The 18,034-nt window shown below is 40.5% G+C and overlaps 1 protein-coding gene across 8 annotated transcripts in view; it reads left to right on the top strand.

Moving 5' to 3' along the window:
* The window catches only part of csmd3b (CUB and Sushi multiple domains 3b), a 408,609-nt gene that overhangs the window by 347,327 nt on the left and 43,248 nt on the right, over positions 1–18,034 (top strand). For 5 of the 8 annotated variants that reach the window (XM_074614488.1, XM_074614493.1, XM_074614492.1 and 2 more), the window contains 8 exons: positions 3,608–3,753; positions 9,397–9,477; positions 10,236–10,349; positions 10,486–10,674; positions 11,102–11,260; positions 14,138–14,326; positions 16,057–16,242; positions 17,088–17,282. In XM_074614488.1, coding sequence (XP_074470589.1) covers positions 3,608–3,753; positions 9,397–9,477; positions 10,236–10,349; positions 10,486–10,674; positions 11,102–11,260; positions 14,138–14,326; positions 16,057–16,242; positions 17,088–17,282 — 1,259 coding nt within the window. The remainder of the gene's footprint in view (positions 1–3,607; positions 3,754–9,396; positions 9,478–10,235; positions 10,350–10,485; positions 10,675–11,101; positions 11,261–14,137; positions 14,327–16,056; positions 16,243–17,087; positions 17,283–18,034) is intronic. The other 3 variants (XM_074614494.1, XM_074614491.1, XM_074614490.1) reach the window with 1 other exon arrangement.

Below are 18,034 nucleotides of genomic sequence, written 5' to 3'. Positions count from 1 at the left end.
TTACATAGTTATCTGCAGGTACAAAGTGGCAGCAGAACCATAAATAGGACGTGCAATCTATTTCTGTGGTTTGCCATGTTGCTGCCCCAAGCCTGTTTCCTATAAATAGAGGCCAGGATGCAGCATCAACAGTTTAGAAACGTCACCTGGCATACAGACACGGAGAGGCAGGGCTAGGCAGGGAAAACAGAACAACCACACTGTGAGACGTGGTTTGCTGCTGATACATTCATGTGTATTTTTAGAGCAACACAGACGGACCAAATGTCTGTCTTGTACTTTTGTTAGCCTGTCATGATGTAAGCTCTGTCAGCCTTCCAGATTTTCTAGGTTTGGCTGTTTCCACAGCCCGCAGGAAGCTCTTTCAAATTATTATAACCAAAAACTCTGTTATCTGTTTAGAAAGTCAACACAATGTTCCTTTTCCTGACACGTACCTTGAGGACCCACAAGTGTCCAACACTGACTATATCAAAGCAATACTTTAATAGTGTTCTTCCTCCAGAGAAAGATCGACACACTGAGAAATTGAACACTGTAAGCTAAAAACAATGCCCTTATTCTCTACCTGAATAAATAATCCCATCAAGTGACCTGAGGTCAGTTACAATGACATCTACCACTATTTGCCCGAGTCTCTAGTTAAGTCTAGCTTACCTTTGGGAAAACTTTACTTTAGGAGATTCTAATTTAGATGTAAATATAGACGTAAGGGTTCCCCGCTAAATGCACCACCTCATGTCTCAGGACCCATTTATCACCAACAGTCTAAATGTTTAGGTATGAATGTTTGGCTACAACCTCTGTCAGGTAAACAACATGCTGTGGAAGCATTATTATGCCAGTTATTTAATGTGAAACAATCTCACAATCAACAGTCGCAACTAAAGATTATCTATTACTCTATCACTTCCCTTTTCGATTAAGTGATTAGTCTTGACCAGAAATGTCTCTCTGCACACTCCGAATTACAGGTTTCTAAGCCTTCAAAATGAATTGATTAATTTGATTAGGCTATAAAATTCCAGAAATTATTTTATAATTTCAGATTGCTTGTTTTGTCTGACCAATGATCTAAAAGTCAAAGAATGCTAATTCACAATAATCAGAAAGCAGCAAATCCTCAAACCAGAGAATGTTTGATATACTTTTCTTGATAATTGACTTAAATGATTAATCAGTTATCAGCTGCGAGAGCGTATAGCAGTGTTGGAAATAAACTTTTTTTGTCCACCGGCCACTGAAGCTGGTGGATTCCAAACTCTATCAGCCACTCGATAGATTACCGTTTTTTTTTTGGCTGGTGAGTGAAGCAAATTTAGAAACCACTTGCATATTTTACCAGCATTTGGCTGGTGGCTGGTGCTAATTTCCAACCCTGGCGTATAGCACTGTTGGGTATCTAAACACACTTGACATTGGAAAACTGCTTCTCTTTAGCTGCACAGCTTTTTAGTCGCTGCAAATACGATCAAGTACAACAGCTTGTTTATGAAGAAAACGAAATGAAATGGTTCTTTTTTCTATTTGGATTATTATTTAAGATATGAACAGGATAAGGGCACGGTGAAGACCTGAACACAAGCTATATTTACAGAGCCAGCATTAGAAAAGTATACAGTTAAAACAACCAAAGAGCTAACAGAACAATGGCCAAGCATCAGGGAGAAGAAAGCATAAAATGTTTAAAAAAGGAAGAAGCCTATAGTGCTCAAAACAAGTGTGGATCCTAACAAAACACCTTAAGAATTAAACAAGGCAATTGTGGGTGCCAAGGAGCTCCTAAAAAACACATTAAAGTATGGAATATATGCAGAATATAAGCAACAAGTTCAAGTAATCTCTGCAGCATTTGTAAGTAGATTACAACATATTAAGGCTGTACACATCTACGGTCCTCCCACGGGGGTGTTAAGACTTATTTTGCTGATTAGAATCCAATATTCGCAGGAAATAATCTGCTCAAAATCCACCAAAATCACTCGTTTCACACAAACTTCCTGCAGTTATTGCGCTCACTATTTGAGTAAATTATACAATTTATCAGCTGTTCTGTACTGTTAATGTATGAATCTTGTCACTTAGCCAGGGGTCGTAAGTTTAGCCAATGATAGAAAAGGGGTCCCTTAAGAAAAAGAGGTTTGGAGCCACATATGTCTTTACTGTATGGATGTAGCTCATAACTACAATATGCAGCCTGCCTTTCCCTCACCACAGCACTGTTGAGCCATGTGCCGTCCACCCACGGCCGATTCTGTGAATTCAAGGAATTGGTCGCACAGCGTGATCCTGACCCTGCTGTCAGGTGGAAAAGTGGACAAAGAAAAAGCCCACAAACACACTCACAAAAAAAAAAGCCCACAATCTCAGTCACAGCCACGAAGTTGGCTCCCCGTGGAGAGCACAGTGTCAGTGGTAAAGGTGTGATTTTCACAGCGGTCTTCTCAGTCCAGAGCCAGCCAACCTGACAGTCAGTTAGTCTGCTAATTGGTCTCATACTGGGAGGCGTACTACAGGATTCCATCGTACCGATTATCATATATGTCGCAGATGTTACCTCGTGCTACCTCAAAACGCTGAACGCCTTCTCCGTGCTCTGTATGTTGCCCCGATGTGCTCATAAGTGTTGTGTTAGCGTCAGCAATAACGAGCAGCGGAAAGCAATGAATGAAACCACTGTGACTCTAAAACACTCCATGTGAATCAGAGCAGGGGATGATTCCTTACATAACCTGACAGGTATAATTGGCCTCATCCAAAAACACTTAACAGCAGGAAATAATCAGCCCATTTAACTTCATGATGATACTTTTTAATCACTGATAATGAGCCGGCTATTGGTTAGTTCCAGTCTGACAGCTGGTGGGTCGGTCATTAAAGGTGAAATATGCTCGCGATGTTGCACAGAGAGGCTGACCTGCCAGTTGACGGATATCTTCCTGTCGGCCTTCTGTGGTAATTGTGTAACTTTTCATGAATGCCAGGCTGATATTAGTGGCAAAACTAGAGCCAAGTTTACAACGGGACTTGCATTTGTTATTCTTATGATCTGACGACAGCTCAATCAATATTTATGAATTTGTGCGTCCCAAAGCAAGAATAAGAGAGCCAGGGCTTTGAATTGTGTTGTTATCAGGAGACAAAAGGGAGCTGCTCTTTTGTAAGTGAAGTGGAATCTGAGTTTGTGAAGGTTTTATGTCTAAATGAGCTTTGTGACATTGTTGTTTTGGATTGTTTCGAGAGGGATGATGAGGCCATACCCATGCACAATCACTCCGGGCGCCGGCACTTTGTCACACAGTGTCCGACGACTCCATTCGCAGTCAATGGAGCAGCTCCAGGTTTTGCCTCATGAATATCGTCAAGTCTCGTCTATCTTTGTTTGTAGCCTCGGAGAAACCATTTCCCGATCACAAATAGCCTTTTAACTGTCAGCGATGACGGCAATAACTTATTCAAATTATCTTTTAGGTTGACTTTTCTCTCTCATTGTTCCATAAAGAAAGATCACGTCCATTCGTTTACGGGTCTTTAGTCTCTGAGTACCCCCTGAGTAACACAAGATTTCTGTATGCGTGTGTGTGTTTCTCTCTTTGTTTCTTCGCAGGGATGGTCCAGACCAATCATCTCCTCAGATTGGCCAGTTTAGCGGGAACACCGCTTTGGAGTCCGTCTACTCTACTTCCAACATCATCCTCATCAAATTCCACTCTGACTTCTCCGGAGCCGGCTTCTTTGTCTTGAGCTACCATGGTGAGACAGTAACGACATTATCAGTTTTGTCTCAGAGCTAGTGATGGAAACATTTGATTGAGTTTGTTCAGTTATTCTCATTAACTTTCTCTGCAGTAGGCTGTGTTGTCCTGAGGTATAGTGGAACTATAATGCTATCATTAGTTGCAGCTGCAGTGATGGCATCGATCTGTTTGTTGTTGTGTTAGACTCTCTTCAACTTCATCATCATTACGTTCCACTCAGACCTGCTTCCTTTGACTCATTCTGACTCATGAAGTTTGGTCTTTCACCGGAACTTTTCGCTCTCTGACTGAAGCCAGCGTCTCTGTCACAGCCAACCACATTAGTCAGAGTGGTGCTATTAATAGTTTTCATTGTCATGGCTACTCTAGAAAGGTCCTCTTTAGAGTTATTGAACACTTAAACATTTGATCAACATTTCATGGCTTTTATCAATATGATTTAATCTTTGAGTGTACTTACGCGTTATTTTAATGCCAATACTCCTGCTATGTGTATATGCAGTTAATTTAAATTATAGCAATTGGGCTTACAAATGAGTTACAGATTTTGTTTTGCGAATTGATTCAGTATTGAGGCAGAGCGCTATGGGCGGCAGCTGCTCACAGGCTGCAATATGGTGCTATTGGGGCAAGCAGGCACCGTCATTTACGTCCATTAAAAGTGTCTCACATTATGGAAAGAGTCTCGCTCAAGGAGAAGTCTTGTTTTTGGAATCTTGCGAGATGACGTGTTGCTGGAAGGCAATTCCACAATTTCATTTAGCAGACGCTTTTGTCTAAAGCGACGTACATTTCAGAGTTCGCACAACACAAGCAAGGATCTAGATAGGAGGGAACAACGTGAGTAAGTGCCAACAACAGCTTCAAGTCCGAGTGGATACTGGTGCTGACAGGCAGTGCACAGAGGCAATGCACAGGGTGTATAGAAGCAAAAAAAAAAAAAAATCATCATCATTAACACAAAAGAGAATGGTGGAATAGTTGAATACATCTATGTCAATGTAAGGTAAGAAACATATTACCATTGCCATATGCAATATATAAATGTTGCTATTGTTGGAAGGAAAAGTAGCTTTGCACAAAGAAAACGACAGTTGCAAAAGTCTGATTAACCAAAAGCTTAGACAATGAACTGCTAAATAGCTAAAGCTTATACAGCAAATGCACTATACAGTAAGTGAGCAGAGGATTCGATCTTTGTTCGTTAGCACCTTCCTTGCATTCGGCACCATCTTTTTCTTGTGGCAGAGTGCAGTAGTTGTCTATTGTTGGAGGGAAAGCAGAATTGCACAAAGTTGGTTTGAAAAAAACAACTAAAAAGTAACTTTCACTGAAGAGTTCATTAATCTTTCAACTTAACTTGTGTGTGAACATGAATCTTGTCTTGTCACCGTTGTTTACCTCCAGTTCCAATTTCCTTTGTTCTAAAGCGTTGCTATCAGATTAAAAGAAAAATACTTTAATAGCTTTAACTTTCAACCACACAAGAAAAACACTTCACAATCTAAAGAAAAACAAACTTTTTGATATTCTGATTTCTCTCAAATCATTTTGTTTTAGTTGGTACTGTTGTCGTGCAACTAATTCATCATCAAAAGGAAAAAGTAAACCTGTAATTTGTTCAACAAAACAATTAGACTCATAAGAATGAGGAGGTGTTCATGAAACGATGGTTTGTGCATTAATAAGTCTCTCTTTGCACAATAGTCTGAGTTTTTCAGGTTGCCGTCGTACACACACACACACACACACACACACACACACACACACACACACACACACAGTCATCTTCCCTCCACAGCGTTGTGGAGATTGTATTTTTGCTGGTCCTGTGCTGCTCTTTCTCCATGTCAAAACTGTCTATGCCATTCAGTTTTTCATTTCATTTCAATCTTTTTGCTGCAGTCCTTCAGTGCACTTCGATTTCCCTTTTGTTTTTAAACCGCAGTTTAAGATGGAAACCCTCCCCAATCGTCTTTTTTTTCTCGTTTCGCCTGTCTGCCTGCAAACATCAATCTTCAGACACTTTGACCTCTGTCCATTTTGTCCGTCTCCATCTATCTACTGTCATGTGACAACATTTAACTCCGTGACCCAAGCGGCAACCTCCGGTGCTGAGAAACGAGGCCAATGCGGAAGTGCCAAAAGCATCAGTTCTTTGAATGGTCACTTGAGGCTGGCTCCAAAATCCCCAAAGACCCTCATGTCCAACTTTACAGCAGAAATAAACATGTTTACAGCATGGAACAAAACGGCAAATTTTCCTGTTCCAGACAACTGTACGGGGGGGGGAATTTTTATTTAACTCACCCGTTTAAATTATATGAAGGCTTAAAGTTAGGCATAATTGAGGACGTGGACACTGTGACCCACAGTGACCGGTGGGTGCAGTACCAGGTCGCTAGCTGCTAGCTGTCTGCTCTGCTGCGTCACTCAGTCCCACCTCAGCTCCACCGACGATCCACATCTTTGCGACGGCCAGAGCCACCCACTTTAGGGGCCGATCACATCGAGACGCATCGCTACAGGCGCAGCGGCTTCAAAACGCCCCGTAGAAAAAGGCGTCAGGCAAACCATCGCCTGTGGAGCGGGTCTGGAAGGAAGGAAAAGTTAAAGTAGTAAAGTCCGCCTCTTCCTTGATTTGATTGGCTGAATATCACACTTGATCAAGTGTGACATTGAAGAGCGGTGCGACTCCGCACCTGGCGCTGAAAAGTTGAGAATATTTTAACTTTTATGAGAAGACTTTTAAGAGTTATGAGAAGAACTGCTAGAAAAACGCGACACAAGGAAAACAATGGTTTTGCGGGCGGCGCGTCTCAGTGTGATCGTGGCCTTAAAGTTCAGTTATACTTTCCCCAAGGATGGCTGCGCGGACATGAGCTGACGTGACAGGAAGAGTTTGAATCTCAATGCGGATTTCTCCTCGTGGTAAACAGATATTCTCAAAGTCCTCGTAGTTTGAAAAATTTGGATGTGCTCGGACGGGCAAAAACCTACCGCTTGGAACCGCCGCGAAGGGCCGTGTCTGATGGTGTGACGTCACTTTGGCCATGCAGACACGCGTGACCCTCGGGTTGTATGTTTTACATTTAGATATGCTGTAGTGTCCCTCGATTACAGTAAGTGTACCATCTAATGTTTACAGTAATGTGGAAATCTCATAAAGTTAATCCCATGATGTTTTTACTTTAACTAAAAGATAACAGAGAAAATAGTTTCAGATGAACCTCGTGTCTTGACAGCCATCATAATGCATTATCATCTAGCTGAAAAGAATGAGTGAAAGCTTCTACTTTGGCAGTGCGAGGTTTTCACCACTCAGTAAAGAAACGCTGCTTACATTCCTCATCGTCGTCAAAAAAGTTCCTGAAAAGCTGCATTTTTTTAGATGAAGGTTTAATTTGACAGAATGACTTCTAATGAGTCTAACTTCCTTCCCTCCTTTTACCCTTCACCACACATCCAGTCATGTATGTGTACATCTCTCCCGCCCTCTCCCTCATGAAGCTCATATTCTTCTCAGAAGTTTTTCTGTTCATTACTCTTTAGTGAAAACATGTCAAGTTGTTTCTTTCTTGAGTAGGCTTTCCTTTTTCAGACAGATGTCACGTTGTTAATGAATTTCTGTTGGCAGGTTTTTAACTGTCAGCTGTCACACTCACACAGGAACAGTAGCATCTGATGGATTCAAGTTTATCTTCAATTTCTGCTTTATTGGAGGATGCACAGCAGAGAGTGACAGGGGATGATGGATAAGAGGGAGAGGGGATGACATGCATGGCAGTGGTTGTGAGCATTATTTTGCCACTTCTGTTGTATTAGACAGTATAACACGAAAACGAGAAAGACAAGGGAGAGTGAGAGGTAGGTAACCACAATGTGAGCGAGAAGGACGCCCTATTTGATAGTACTGAGATGACTTCAATTCTTCGTTAATGAATACGAGAAGAATAGGCACCATTCCTGATAGAGTTTCTTCTCACAATAAGGGTCACAGTTTCAGCATTTCTTCTTCAGCGTCCTTCAGTGACTGAAATTCAGAATGTCACAGTTTGCATCTGAGACAGCTGCTAAAGTGCAGTTTTTGATTTGAAATGCCAAATCAACCCTCAAACAAAGCATCAATCCACCGTTTGGGGATGTTTATCTATGTCATTGTCCTACTAAATATTTATTTATATCTGGGTCAAGGTTCTGAATGCCAGTGCCTCCCTCCATGCAGAGACCATGAGGACCATGCGGTGGTGGATAATGTTGTCATGGACGTGAGACTGAGAAAGCCAATGTGACATGAATGTGGAAGTAGCTATAAAAAATGGTCTTGGAGCTTAGTGAGATCAATGACTGCTCACAGAGATCCTCTCCTCTCACGCACAGAAGCATAGACATAGCTGCACATGCACACACTCAGACATGCGCACACGCAGACCACAGGGCTTTGATATGCATGAGAGCAGCAGATACTATTGGCAGGTCTCATTTTCATAGTCAATTTCATCCTGACTTATAGCCCTCAGCCCTTTCTCTCCCTCTCTCCCCGAGTCCTCCCTTCTCTCTATCTCTGTCTGTCTGTATTCTCTCTCTCTCTCTCTCTCTCTCTCTCTCTGTTAGTGAGTGATCTATGGTCATGCAGTAATATTGATTACAGGCCCCACCTCAGTAGCTGTGAAGTCAGTTCCTTTTTATGATTTAAGGCAGTGCTGTGTATCTGCCCTGAATCTGTGTAGTCGGCCTGTTTTTGATTCCATGCTTTGCTGGCCTGACCATCTGTACTTAAAGAGTAAAGTTAAACTGAAACAAGCAAGATTAAATAAAAGAGACAGAAAACAGGTTGAGTCTAGGGCTGTATTGGCAAGAATCTGGCGATACGATACGTATCATGATCCATAACGATTCAATATATTGCAATACTGTAAACAAGACGGTATATTGTGTTTTTTTAAATCTATTGTTAGGAAAACTGTCATAGTATAAAAAATGCATCAACATATGCATAAAATCTTTACTACTTTATTATGCAATCAGAACAGTGGGATCTGCATTTGCATTTATCACAGTCCCTGTAAACATCCAACATCATAGCACTACCTTTTTGTGCAATCTGAGCTACTGTCTGCCATCAATTTCTGCATGTAAACTATTTATTAAAAATCAATATTGTTTTTTGAGAATCGATAGTATCACAAAACGTAATATCGCGATACTCAAGTGTTCCGATATTTTCTTACACCCCTAGTTGAGTCACTGTTTGGTTTTCTGAAAGATTTCTCCCTCTCAGGGTCAGTTGTTACAGGCACAGACAACTGGACGCTTACACATTAGTGCAGGTCAAATTCACAGTAAAAAAAGTGACTCCTTGCCAGTTTTAAAACATTGGAAAGTCTTGTTTTTCCTTTCTTACCGAGCTATGGTTTAAGGTCACATTTCCTCTCATACATCCTTATAGACCTTTTCAAACTTGACAACATAAACGTCCAAAATGGGCCCCTTTGTATTTCCAGTTGCAATGTTTGTTAATGCAATAACTGAGGAAGCTTTGACAAAAGCCGTTGCCCTAGCAATGGCAATGAAAAGGTGTATATAATATCCTTCTCTTTGTCCTCTCTCCTCTCCTCTGCTGTGTCTGTTCTCTTAGCCTACCAATTAAGGGTTTGCCAGCCTCCTCCGGAAGTGACCAACGCTGACATGTTGATGGAGGACGGCGAGTTGGAGATTGGTGAGTTGTCTGTCTGCCTGCGATGCCTCTAAATACGTCAATTTGATGGAGGAAGCAAACCTGAGACTTTCCAGTTCCTAATATGAGGACAAATAGCATCTTCCTGTAAAAGGATGTCATACTTTTAAACATCTGACACTCATTTACACTCAATCTTGTCAGCACGGATAATGACACAGTGTACATAGTGGTGGATGAAGTATTCAAATCCTTTACTTAAATAAAAGTAGCAACACAGGCAACAGAAATACTCCATTCCAGATAAAAGTCCTGCACTGAAAATGTTACTCAAGGTAAAGTGCATAAAAATTATTATCAAAATGTACTTAAAGTATCACACAACTAAAAGCAGCAAAATGACCTCTGTGAGTGATATATGATTATATATTATAATATTGCTGAAACATTATAATATGTAAGTATGATTTTACTGTCACAAGTAAGTGGGGGCTTCATCATCTTTATAAGATGATCGTATGTTTTTATGTAAATCCTTGATTTGTGAAATAACTGGTAACTAGAATAGCTGTCAAATGAATGAATGTAGTGGAGTAGAAGTATTAAGTGATGTGAAATAGAAAAACTCAAATTAAGTGCAAGTACCTCAAATTTGTGCCGAAGTACAGTACATGAGTAAATGTATGTACATGTCACCACTGACTGTATACTGTTGGAGAAATCAACAATGATGTTTCCTTCTCTCTGCCTCAACGTTGCTTTCTAAACACTCATAATTCACACCCATTTTGTGCATTCAGGCGACATCATCAGGTACAGATGCCATCCGGGATTCTCATTAGTTGGCAGTGAGATTCTAACATGTCGCCTCGGAGAAAGACTACAGATGGATGCACCACCTCCAACATGCCAAGGTGGGTGTGTGTCAATACAACAGCACAAGTGTTTCTGATTCATATTTCAAATAATTTATGTTGACAAAATGACAAAAATAGCGCATATACTCATGTAACATCACCATTTTTTTCTCCCTTTATTTTCTCTCTATAGTCCAATGCCCTGCGCATGATGTGCGATATGACTCGTCAGGTGTCATCCTGAGCCCCGGGTGGCCAGAGAGCTACCCTAACCTCCAAATGTGTTCATGGAGCGTCACAGTAGAAAAAGGATACAATGTCACCATTACCTTTGAAAGTTTCCAAACTGAGAGAGAGTTTGACGTGTTGGAGATTTTTGATGGTAAAAAAAACACACACTCAAAAGCACACATACTGCAACGCTGTCTCACACAAAATTACGCTCCCATACAACTTACCTGCTTTTTCAAGTATGTTTAGAGGGAAATGCATTTTCTCCCAGATTACAGTCACATTTTTTACCAGATAATGTTGTAAATTGAAAGACAACAAAACAAAAAGTGCAGGAACACTACTTCGTTAGGTTTAGGCAAGAAAACTAAGTGCAGTATTTGTTAGAACCACATGTGAGAACACTCACTCACACATGGTCACACACTCTTTCTCAAAGGTAAACAGTAAAGCTGTTAAGATGATCACCATGGGAAAACTGGACATTCAGTTACAAATAGAGCAAATCACAGTTTATTTGTACTGTCTCATTCGCTCTCTTTGTCTCTCTCCTCTCACTTTGTCTTGATCTCTCTCAGGTGCGACAGCCAACAGTCCCACCCTGGGGACGCTGAGCGGTGACCTGCCAGCACCCTTTAACCTCACAACCTCTGGTCACCAGTTCCTGGTCCGCTGGTCCTCAGACCATGGTACAAACAAGAAAGGCTTCAAAATTCGCTATGTTGGTGAGTACCAAAGTATGTATCCCAACTTTATTTTACTACTACTTTATACCGTCATAATGCATGGACAATAAAAGGACAGAGACAGACAGAAAGACATTCAGAGTGAAATAGCACTTGGAGGAGTTGTACGACCTCCAAGTTTCTCTATTTGAAAAGAAAAGAGTAATTTTTGAGAACAGGGAATCTTACACATGCAATTTGTTTCTTATATCTTACTTTTCTACGTCTGTCTGTCTCCTAAAACAGTTTACCGAATTGCATTATGGTTCGCTTTTGTTCGTTCAAGGAAAGCTTGATGAGCCCAGATGCTGTTTCAAAGCAATCTTAGCATTTAGACAGTCTTGCTCCTGCTAAGTATAACTTCACACTGTTGGGCATTAAGCACCTTCACTTGGATAATGAGGCTTGAGTGCTTTATTCAAGGGCAATTTTTGACATTTAAGGGGGAGGAGACAGTATTACCTGTTCGGTTTACTTTTTTCACTTCATGCCGTCTGGTCAGGAGGCTGCGTCTTTAACCTTTAAAACACCACTGTTCTGTATGATGAATTATACGCTGAATAATAACAGAGAAGCCTCCCAGGACTTTCGCACCCGTTAACCTTCTTTGGTAGCCGTGATTAATGTGAGCAACTGCAGGGATTGTTAAGCATATGTTGTAAGCCTACTAATATCATGGTTCGACTTCATTATCGTTTTGTTTCTTTCACTTGCACAACTAGGACAGTATATGACAACGTCCTCCCGCCACCACCACTGTGAGAAAACAAAATGTGCTCAGCTCAAGTGAACTCTCACAACGTTTTTTTCCTTATTAAGGCATACCAACTTATTTTGTTTTAAGAAGAAACTTTGTCATTATAACAAGATAAGCTGGTATCTCATTGTATAAAGCCCTTGTGTGATTGAAGCAGCAGTTTAGTGCCATCAATCGTAAAACTACTATAAGGGGGAAAGAGCCTGGACTGGATCTAATGAGAGAGCTTTGCCTACAGTACATGCCGGTTCGGTGATACCAGCCCTTTTAGAATTAAGTTGTGTCAGACAGCTTTAATTAGAAATCACTGACAAACTATACAAACCATTGCCGGCACTGATTGCGTGTTCCCGACGCAAGGAAAACACAGTAAAAAGGAACTCTTAAAGGTGGAGTCAGCGATTCTGGAGAAAGATTCTCTTTATACATTGATGGCTTTTCACTCTAGCTTTAAAACTGAGCCCGCTACAGCCAACCTAAAAATCACAAGTTGCGTTTATGCGTTAAAGAAATTGATGCCGTTAAAACGAATTTGCGCTAACGCGTTATTATCGCATTAACCTTGACAGCCCTACTAAAAGTGTATTGTATTAGAATCGCTGGCTGCTCCTTTAAGTGGTGCTTGTTCATTTTCAAAAACCCACCATACAGATGATACTGGGCCAGTGACAGTCCAGAGGGACATTAAAACAGGCTTATCACTCATAAATATGGGCAGTTAAGAACTTATTTTTGGGCCCTTGTCCAGTTTGAAGAGTTACAGAGCAGGCAACTTGCCTAAGTCAGCATCTAACTGGACCAAGGCCTGGGTAATCTTTATATGTTACGACTGAGGAACATAATGAAACTGCTGCTGTTAACTTCTTATATGAGATATTAACAACATTGTATAAGGACTTTTATCTTCCACCATAGATACAGAGACAGAGAGAGAATAATCCAATACAAAAATGACGTAACTTGTTGTAAAGTTGCAGCAGGATTCCCTTTTGTTTTGTCCGTATCTGCCAATATAGTCTGGAGTAAAGCATTAATGTTTCTTGGTATAAGAATATTTCATAAAATTGCATATAGCCATTGATTTGTGGGCAGTGTGTCCGGCAATGTCTGACATCTACTGTAACTCTACTCATTGATTGTTTGATCAAAAAGCTCTGCTGGGAGAGACTTATTATTCATTTTATTTAGTATTCACACAGCATGTCGGATAGATCCTAATTGGCTGGAACACTTGCTGGAAAGATATAATTACCATTATGAATGTGGTCATTAATAATTCTGGGTTTAGTTTTGCCCAACAAGAGTTTTGAGATATTGTAGTTGGAGTGATGACATCCTACTCCATCTCTAATAGCGCTGTTTAAAATGCACAATCAAAGCCATAATTGTGATCAGTCAAAATTAAAATTTACTCACAAATGAGATACATTTGCCATTAGTTCATTTTGGCTGGGCCTCCTATTGTGTCATAAATACAACGGTGACTCATAGTAATGGAAGTTTTAGGAAATTATCACAGCCTTTTATGCCAGAAACACTAAAACCCTGCTAATACGTTTTTGAATACAGTACCGGTAATGGTTATAATATTATACACCTGCATGCAGACATACATTATGTGTTAATCACAGCATTGATGTGAAGGCACAAACAGTTGTTTTCCTGGTCTGCTAGATTAAGTCACGACTATTGTACAGTAATATGGCATGGTAATAGAATAGCACTGTATAGCAGTAGTAAAAAATAGCAGTATCACTTTCTATGATGCCCATGTCTATAATGCATTATAAACATACGTATAATGTCAGTTAGTGACAAGCAATTATTAATTATTATGATGCTTGACCTTATAAATCTTTATACAATGCTTTATAATGTGTCATGATTATTGTTACAAAGCATTATGAACATTTATGAGTGCTTGTAACTATGATTGTACGGTGCTATAAACTGATTGTAAGGCATTATAAGTATGTTTATAATGCATTATAGACATGGGCGTCATAGAGAGTTACCAAAGTACTTTTTTCCTTGGTTTTAACTTTCTAGTTCCTGTTTTAGTGGCAGTGAACCGTCCTGTGTGAAGACATTTCAAATCTTTGTTTTTTTTTAATTGTGTTTCCTCCACTCAGCCCTGTACTGCTCGACCCCAGACTCTCCGCTCCACGGCTCTATCTCCTCTCAGAGCGGCGGCCACGTTAACAGCGTGGTTCGCTGGGCCTGCGACCGGGGTTACCGTCTCATAGGCAACGCCACGGCAACCTGCCGCCGCTCGACACCCGGCTACCACGCATGGGACTCTCCTGTACCTGCGTGTCAAGGTGTGTTTGTTTGTCTGTGTGTGGAAAGTGTGTATACTTACAACTAAACTGTGCTGAAGTATTTTGTGTATGTGATATTCATTAGTATAAAAATAATGATTGTTTTTTAAATATACACTTGAAAAACGTTTAAGTGTACACTGGAGCACAGATACTGTTTGTAAATGAATAATTAGGTAGTTATTATATTGTAGTTAACAATGATAGAATTGCCAAAACAAATGTAGGTTATGGTAAAGACAAATAGGTTTGTTATAGAACCTTGAAAATCTGTTTTTCTCATTTAAAGGGCGGGTCCATCTGCGTTGTGTTTGTTTTTTTCCAAATGGAAACACCCACTTAGCTGTTGCAAAAAGCAGTGACGTAGGTTACCAAAGTAAGCTTATCGAAGCTAATCAATAAGATTATGAATAATGTGAACGCTAGCAATAGCTGAGTCCAAGTTAGCTGTTTGAAGTGGGGTTGTGTTCTGTTAGGTGTTCTGTTAGGTAAAATTACTGCTTTTGTGAATGTAGTCTGGTGGCTTTGAAGAGAGCAATATAATGGCTTCTGTTCCTCATCAGAAAGGGCTGTCTGAAGGTGGTGTAAAGTGGCTGTGGACAGGAGCAGCAGAGAAACGTATTTAACCACCTAATAAGTCAATATCAGCTTAACTGAAGCCGTTGTATCGCTCTATTCAAAGCCACAAGACCAGACTCAATTCACAAAAAAATAAATTTGACCTTGCAGAATACAAGAGTTGCTGGTGTACCGCTGCATCGATCGGTTAGTTTGTTTGTGTCATTGTGTGACTTTCGGATCCAAAAGTGCTGTGTGGACGTGGTGTCCACACAGCAGTACATTGCTTAGCTTCCTGCCAATACTCCTGTCTGCTTCTCCAAACTGGGAGCATGCCGACCACCATCTAAATTACTGTCTGTAATGTATATACACTGACTATCATGCAGAAATGTACGTCAGGTCACGTGGGAAAACGTTTTTAGAAGGGCTTGGGAAAATAGCATTTTGATGCCAAAAGATACATTTTCAAAATTGAATACAAAAGGAACACCACTGTGAAGCCTCAGAATGATATAAAAACTTATAAAAAACAATATAATAATGGACCCGTCCTTTAAGCAGAATGTAATATTTTTGCTCCAGAGTAAATATCTTCCACATAGTAAAATGCCAGATTCATTGTTCATATGAAGGGGCTTGTGAATGCCACATATAATTGATATCCATTTGGTGAAGTAATGAAACATGTGAATGGTAAAAAAAAAAACTTGATGAGCTTTCTTATGTTGCACTTGTCTTACCCTGCACATCAAATAAGCTTAGGAAGGCACAGTTCGTAGCTGGTATTGATAGAAAGTCAAATGAAGGATTTATAGCAGATTGTGTAATTACACGCACCGGGTGCTCTACAAACCAGTCTATTTAAAACCAGTGTGGACTGTGGAGCAGCATTTTCAGCAAGATAAATGTTATTTTGTTAGAACCGGTTGGAAGTGAAGATCAAGCGCCTCTTGATTGTATATTTTTAGTTTGATGGCTTCATTGAAGAAAATATGTGAGCTTGTTTACAAAATGTACAATATACGCTCGGTGGCTTTGAATCCCCTGAAACACTTCAAACAAAGAACACATCAAACCTGCCTACCTGACAGACGTAAGTGTGCATTAGGGCTTCTGTGTGTCTGTTTGCATGTTGTCTTCTTAACCACTGCGTATCTGTCCTCCCCTAGCTGTCTCATGCGGGGCACCCAAGGCACCTATAAATGGCGGCGTTTTAACAGCCGACTACTCCGTCGGAACAAGAGTTTCCTATTTCTGTAACGACGGGTACAGACTCTCCAGTAAAGAACTGACGTCAGCCATCTGTCAGCCTGATGGGACATGGAGCAACCACAATAAGATACCACGATGTTCAGGTTAGTAACACATATATACATATGTACAATCTAATAGTGGTACAAATTTGGACATACTTAATAGCACTGTATGAATGTAAATACTAGACTCCAGTGACATTTTTTGTATTGCATATGATAACTCCCCTAGGATGTCTAAAGCCACTTGCACCAGTTACAAAAAAACACAAATATTTAAAGCTGGAGTTCAGGACTTTTACATATAAATGATCGTCCGTTACATTCAAGCCCTTGCCAAACAAGTTCACAAAAAAAGCCTATCATCGTCAGGGGAAGCTCTCTGTATTTCGCAGTATACCGGAGCTGAGCTCGCAGCATCTCCATCGCCCCCAGGACCGTTCTCTTCAAGCCTTCCTGTGCATTTTTTTTTTTTACTTCAATCTTTCCTCTGTCTTTAATATCTGGATCATCCACTCCAGAAACTTTTCCTTGGACACTTCTTAGGATTTTGCGTCATTGCTTCCGCCAAGCTGCTGCTCCGTCGCTACGGTCTCTCCCATATGATAATTACTCTCACTGCCAGAGGGGGGAGACAAAAGTTCTGCACTCCAGATTTAATATTAAATACTACATTGTTAAATCGATGCCAATTAGATAATCATCTCGCCACTGAGTAAGATGGATAGACTACGTTGTATGCAACATATAATTACCGCTGTTGCAGCCATTTTTGGCCAAGGCATTGTTATTTAAATTGAGTAATTATTGTGCATCTGTGTGGTATTTTACAGTGGCTTGGCCTCGCTCTCAGCCAGCTATTTAATATCTGACTATTCTAAAATGGTAATTGTGTTATTTGAATGAAAGCAAATTTTACTCACTCCTCCCACTGTGTGTCTCCGTAGTGGTGGTGTGTCCCAGCATCGGCTCGTTTTCTTTGGAGCACGGCCGCTGGAGGATCGTCAACGGCTCACACTACGAATACAGAACTCGCATCGTGTTCACCTGCGACCCGGGATACTACAGATTGGGCCCCGCCCACATCCAGTGCTTACCCACTGGCGTGTGGAGCTGGAGAAATGACAGGCCGCACTGCCAGGGTGAGTAACAAAGATGATTTCATGACCACTGCAACTGAAAAACAGTATCAGCAATGGGCCGGTCATTGTACACGATTGAACATGTAGGCATTGGAATCGTCCCAATTAAGATATCTAATCTAAATGCACCAACATGAGTCATGTTAACTTTTTGTGCATGTACGCTTATATCTACACATACTTGCCATTTACTGTAGATAATAACGGTAATCATTTACTCTTGCATACATTTAATAAAATATTAGGGGTTATATTATATTATATGGGCTCTGAGCTGTAACTTCCTGGAATTTCCTGTGGTTGCCTGGCAACTGGTCCCAGCCAAGAAATAGTCCGGCACAAAAATCCCCCTTAAAATGGTGAATAGTTGCTTTTATACTTTGGTTTCTGCACGGATTAAATAAATAAAATATTCCAATGTTATAATTAGTGAGCTTTAGAGATGCTGGCAGGCATATTTTGCTATCTTTGGACAGACTTTGGCTAGCTTTTTCCCCGTTTCCACTTATTGTGCTAAAATAAGTTAACCAGCTGCTGGCTAATCTACTCATCTGACTCTTTGCCAAACAGCAGATATGGAGCAAATAAGCGTATACAGTTAAAGGCCACCCCAGTGCCCTCAGAATAATTTCAGATTATTTCATGTACCTGTTAATATTTTAATAGGTCTGAACAATTTTGTAAAAATATCGAATTGCGATTATTTTGACTGATATTGCAGTCACGATGTTATTTGCGACATTAGAGGGAAT

Source organism: Sebastes fasciatus, chromosome 17 (assembly GCF_043250625.1).
Source record: "Sebastes fasciatus isolate fSebFas1 chromosome 17, fSebFas1.pri, whole genome shotgun sequence".
Taxonomy (NCBI): domain Eukaryota; kingdom Metazoa; phylum Chordata; class Actinopteri; order Perciformes; family Sebastidae; genus Sebastes; species Sebastes fasciatus.
Note: the sequence above shows the minus strand (reverse complement) of the source record. Positions and strands in the feature narration are given on the sequence as shown.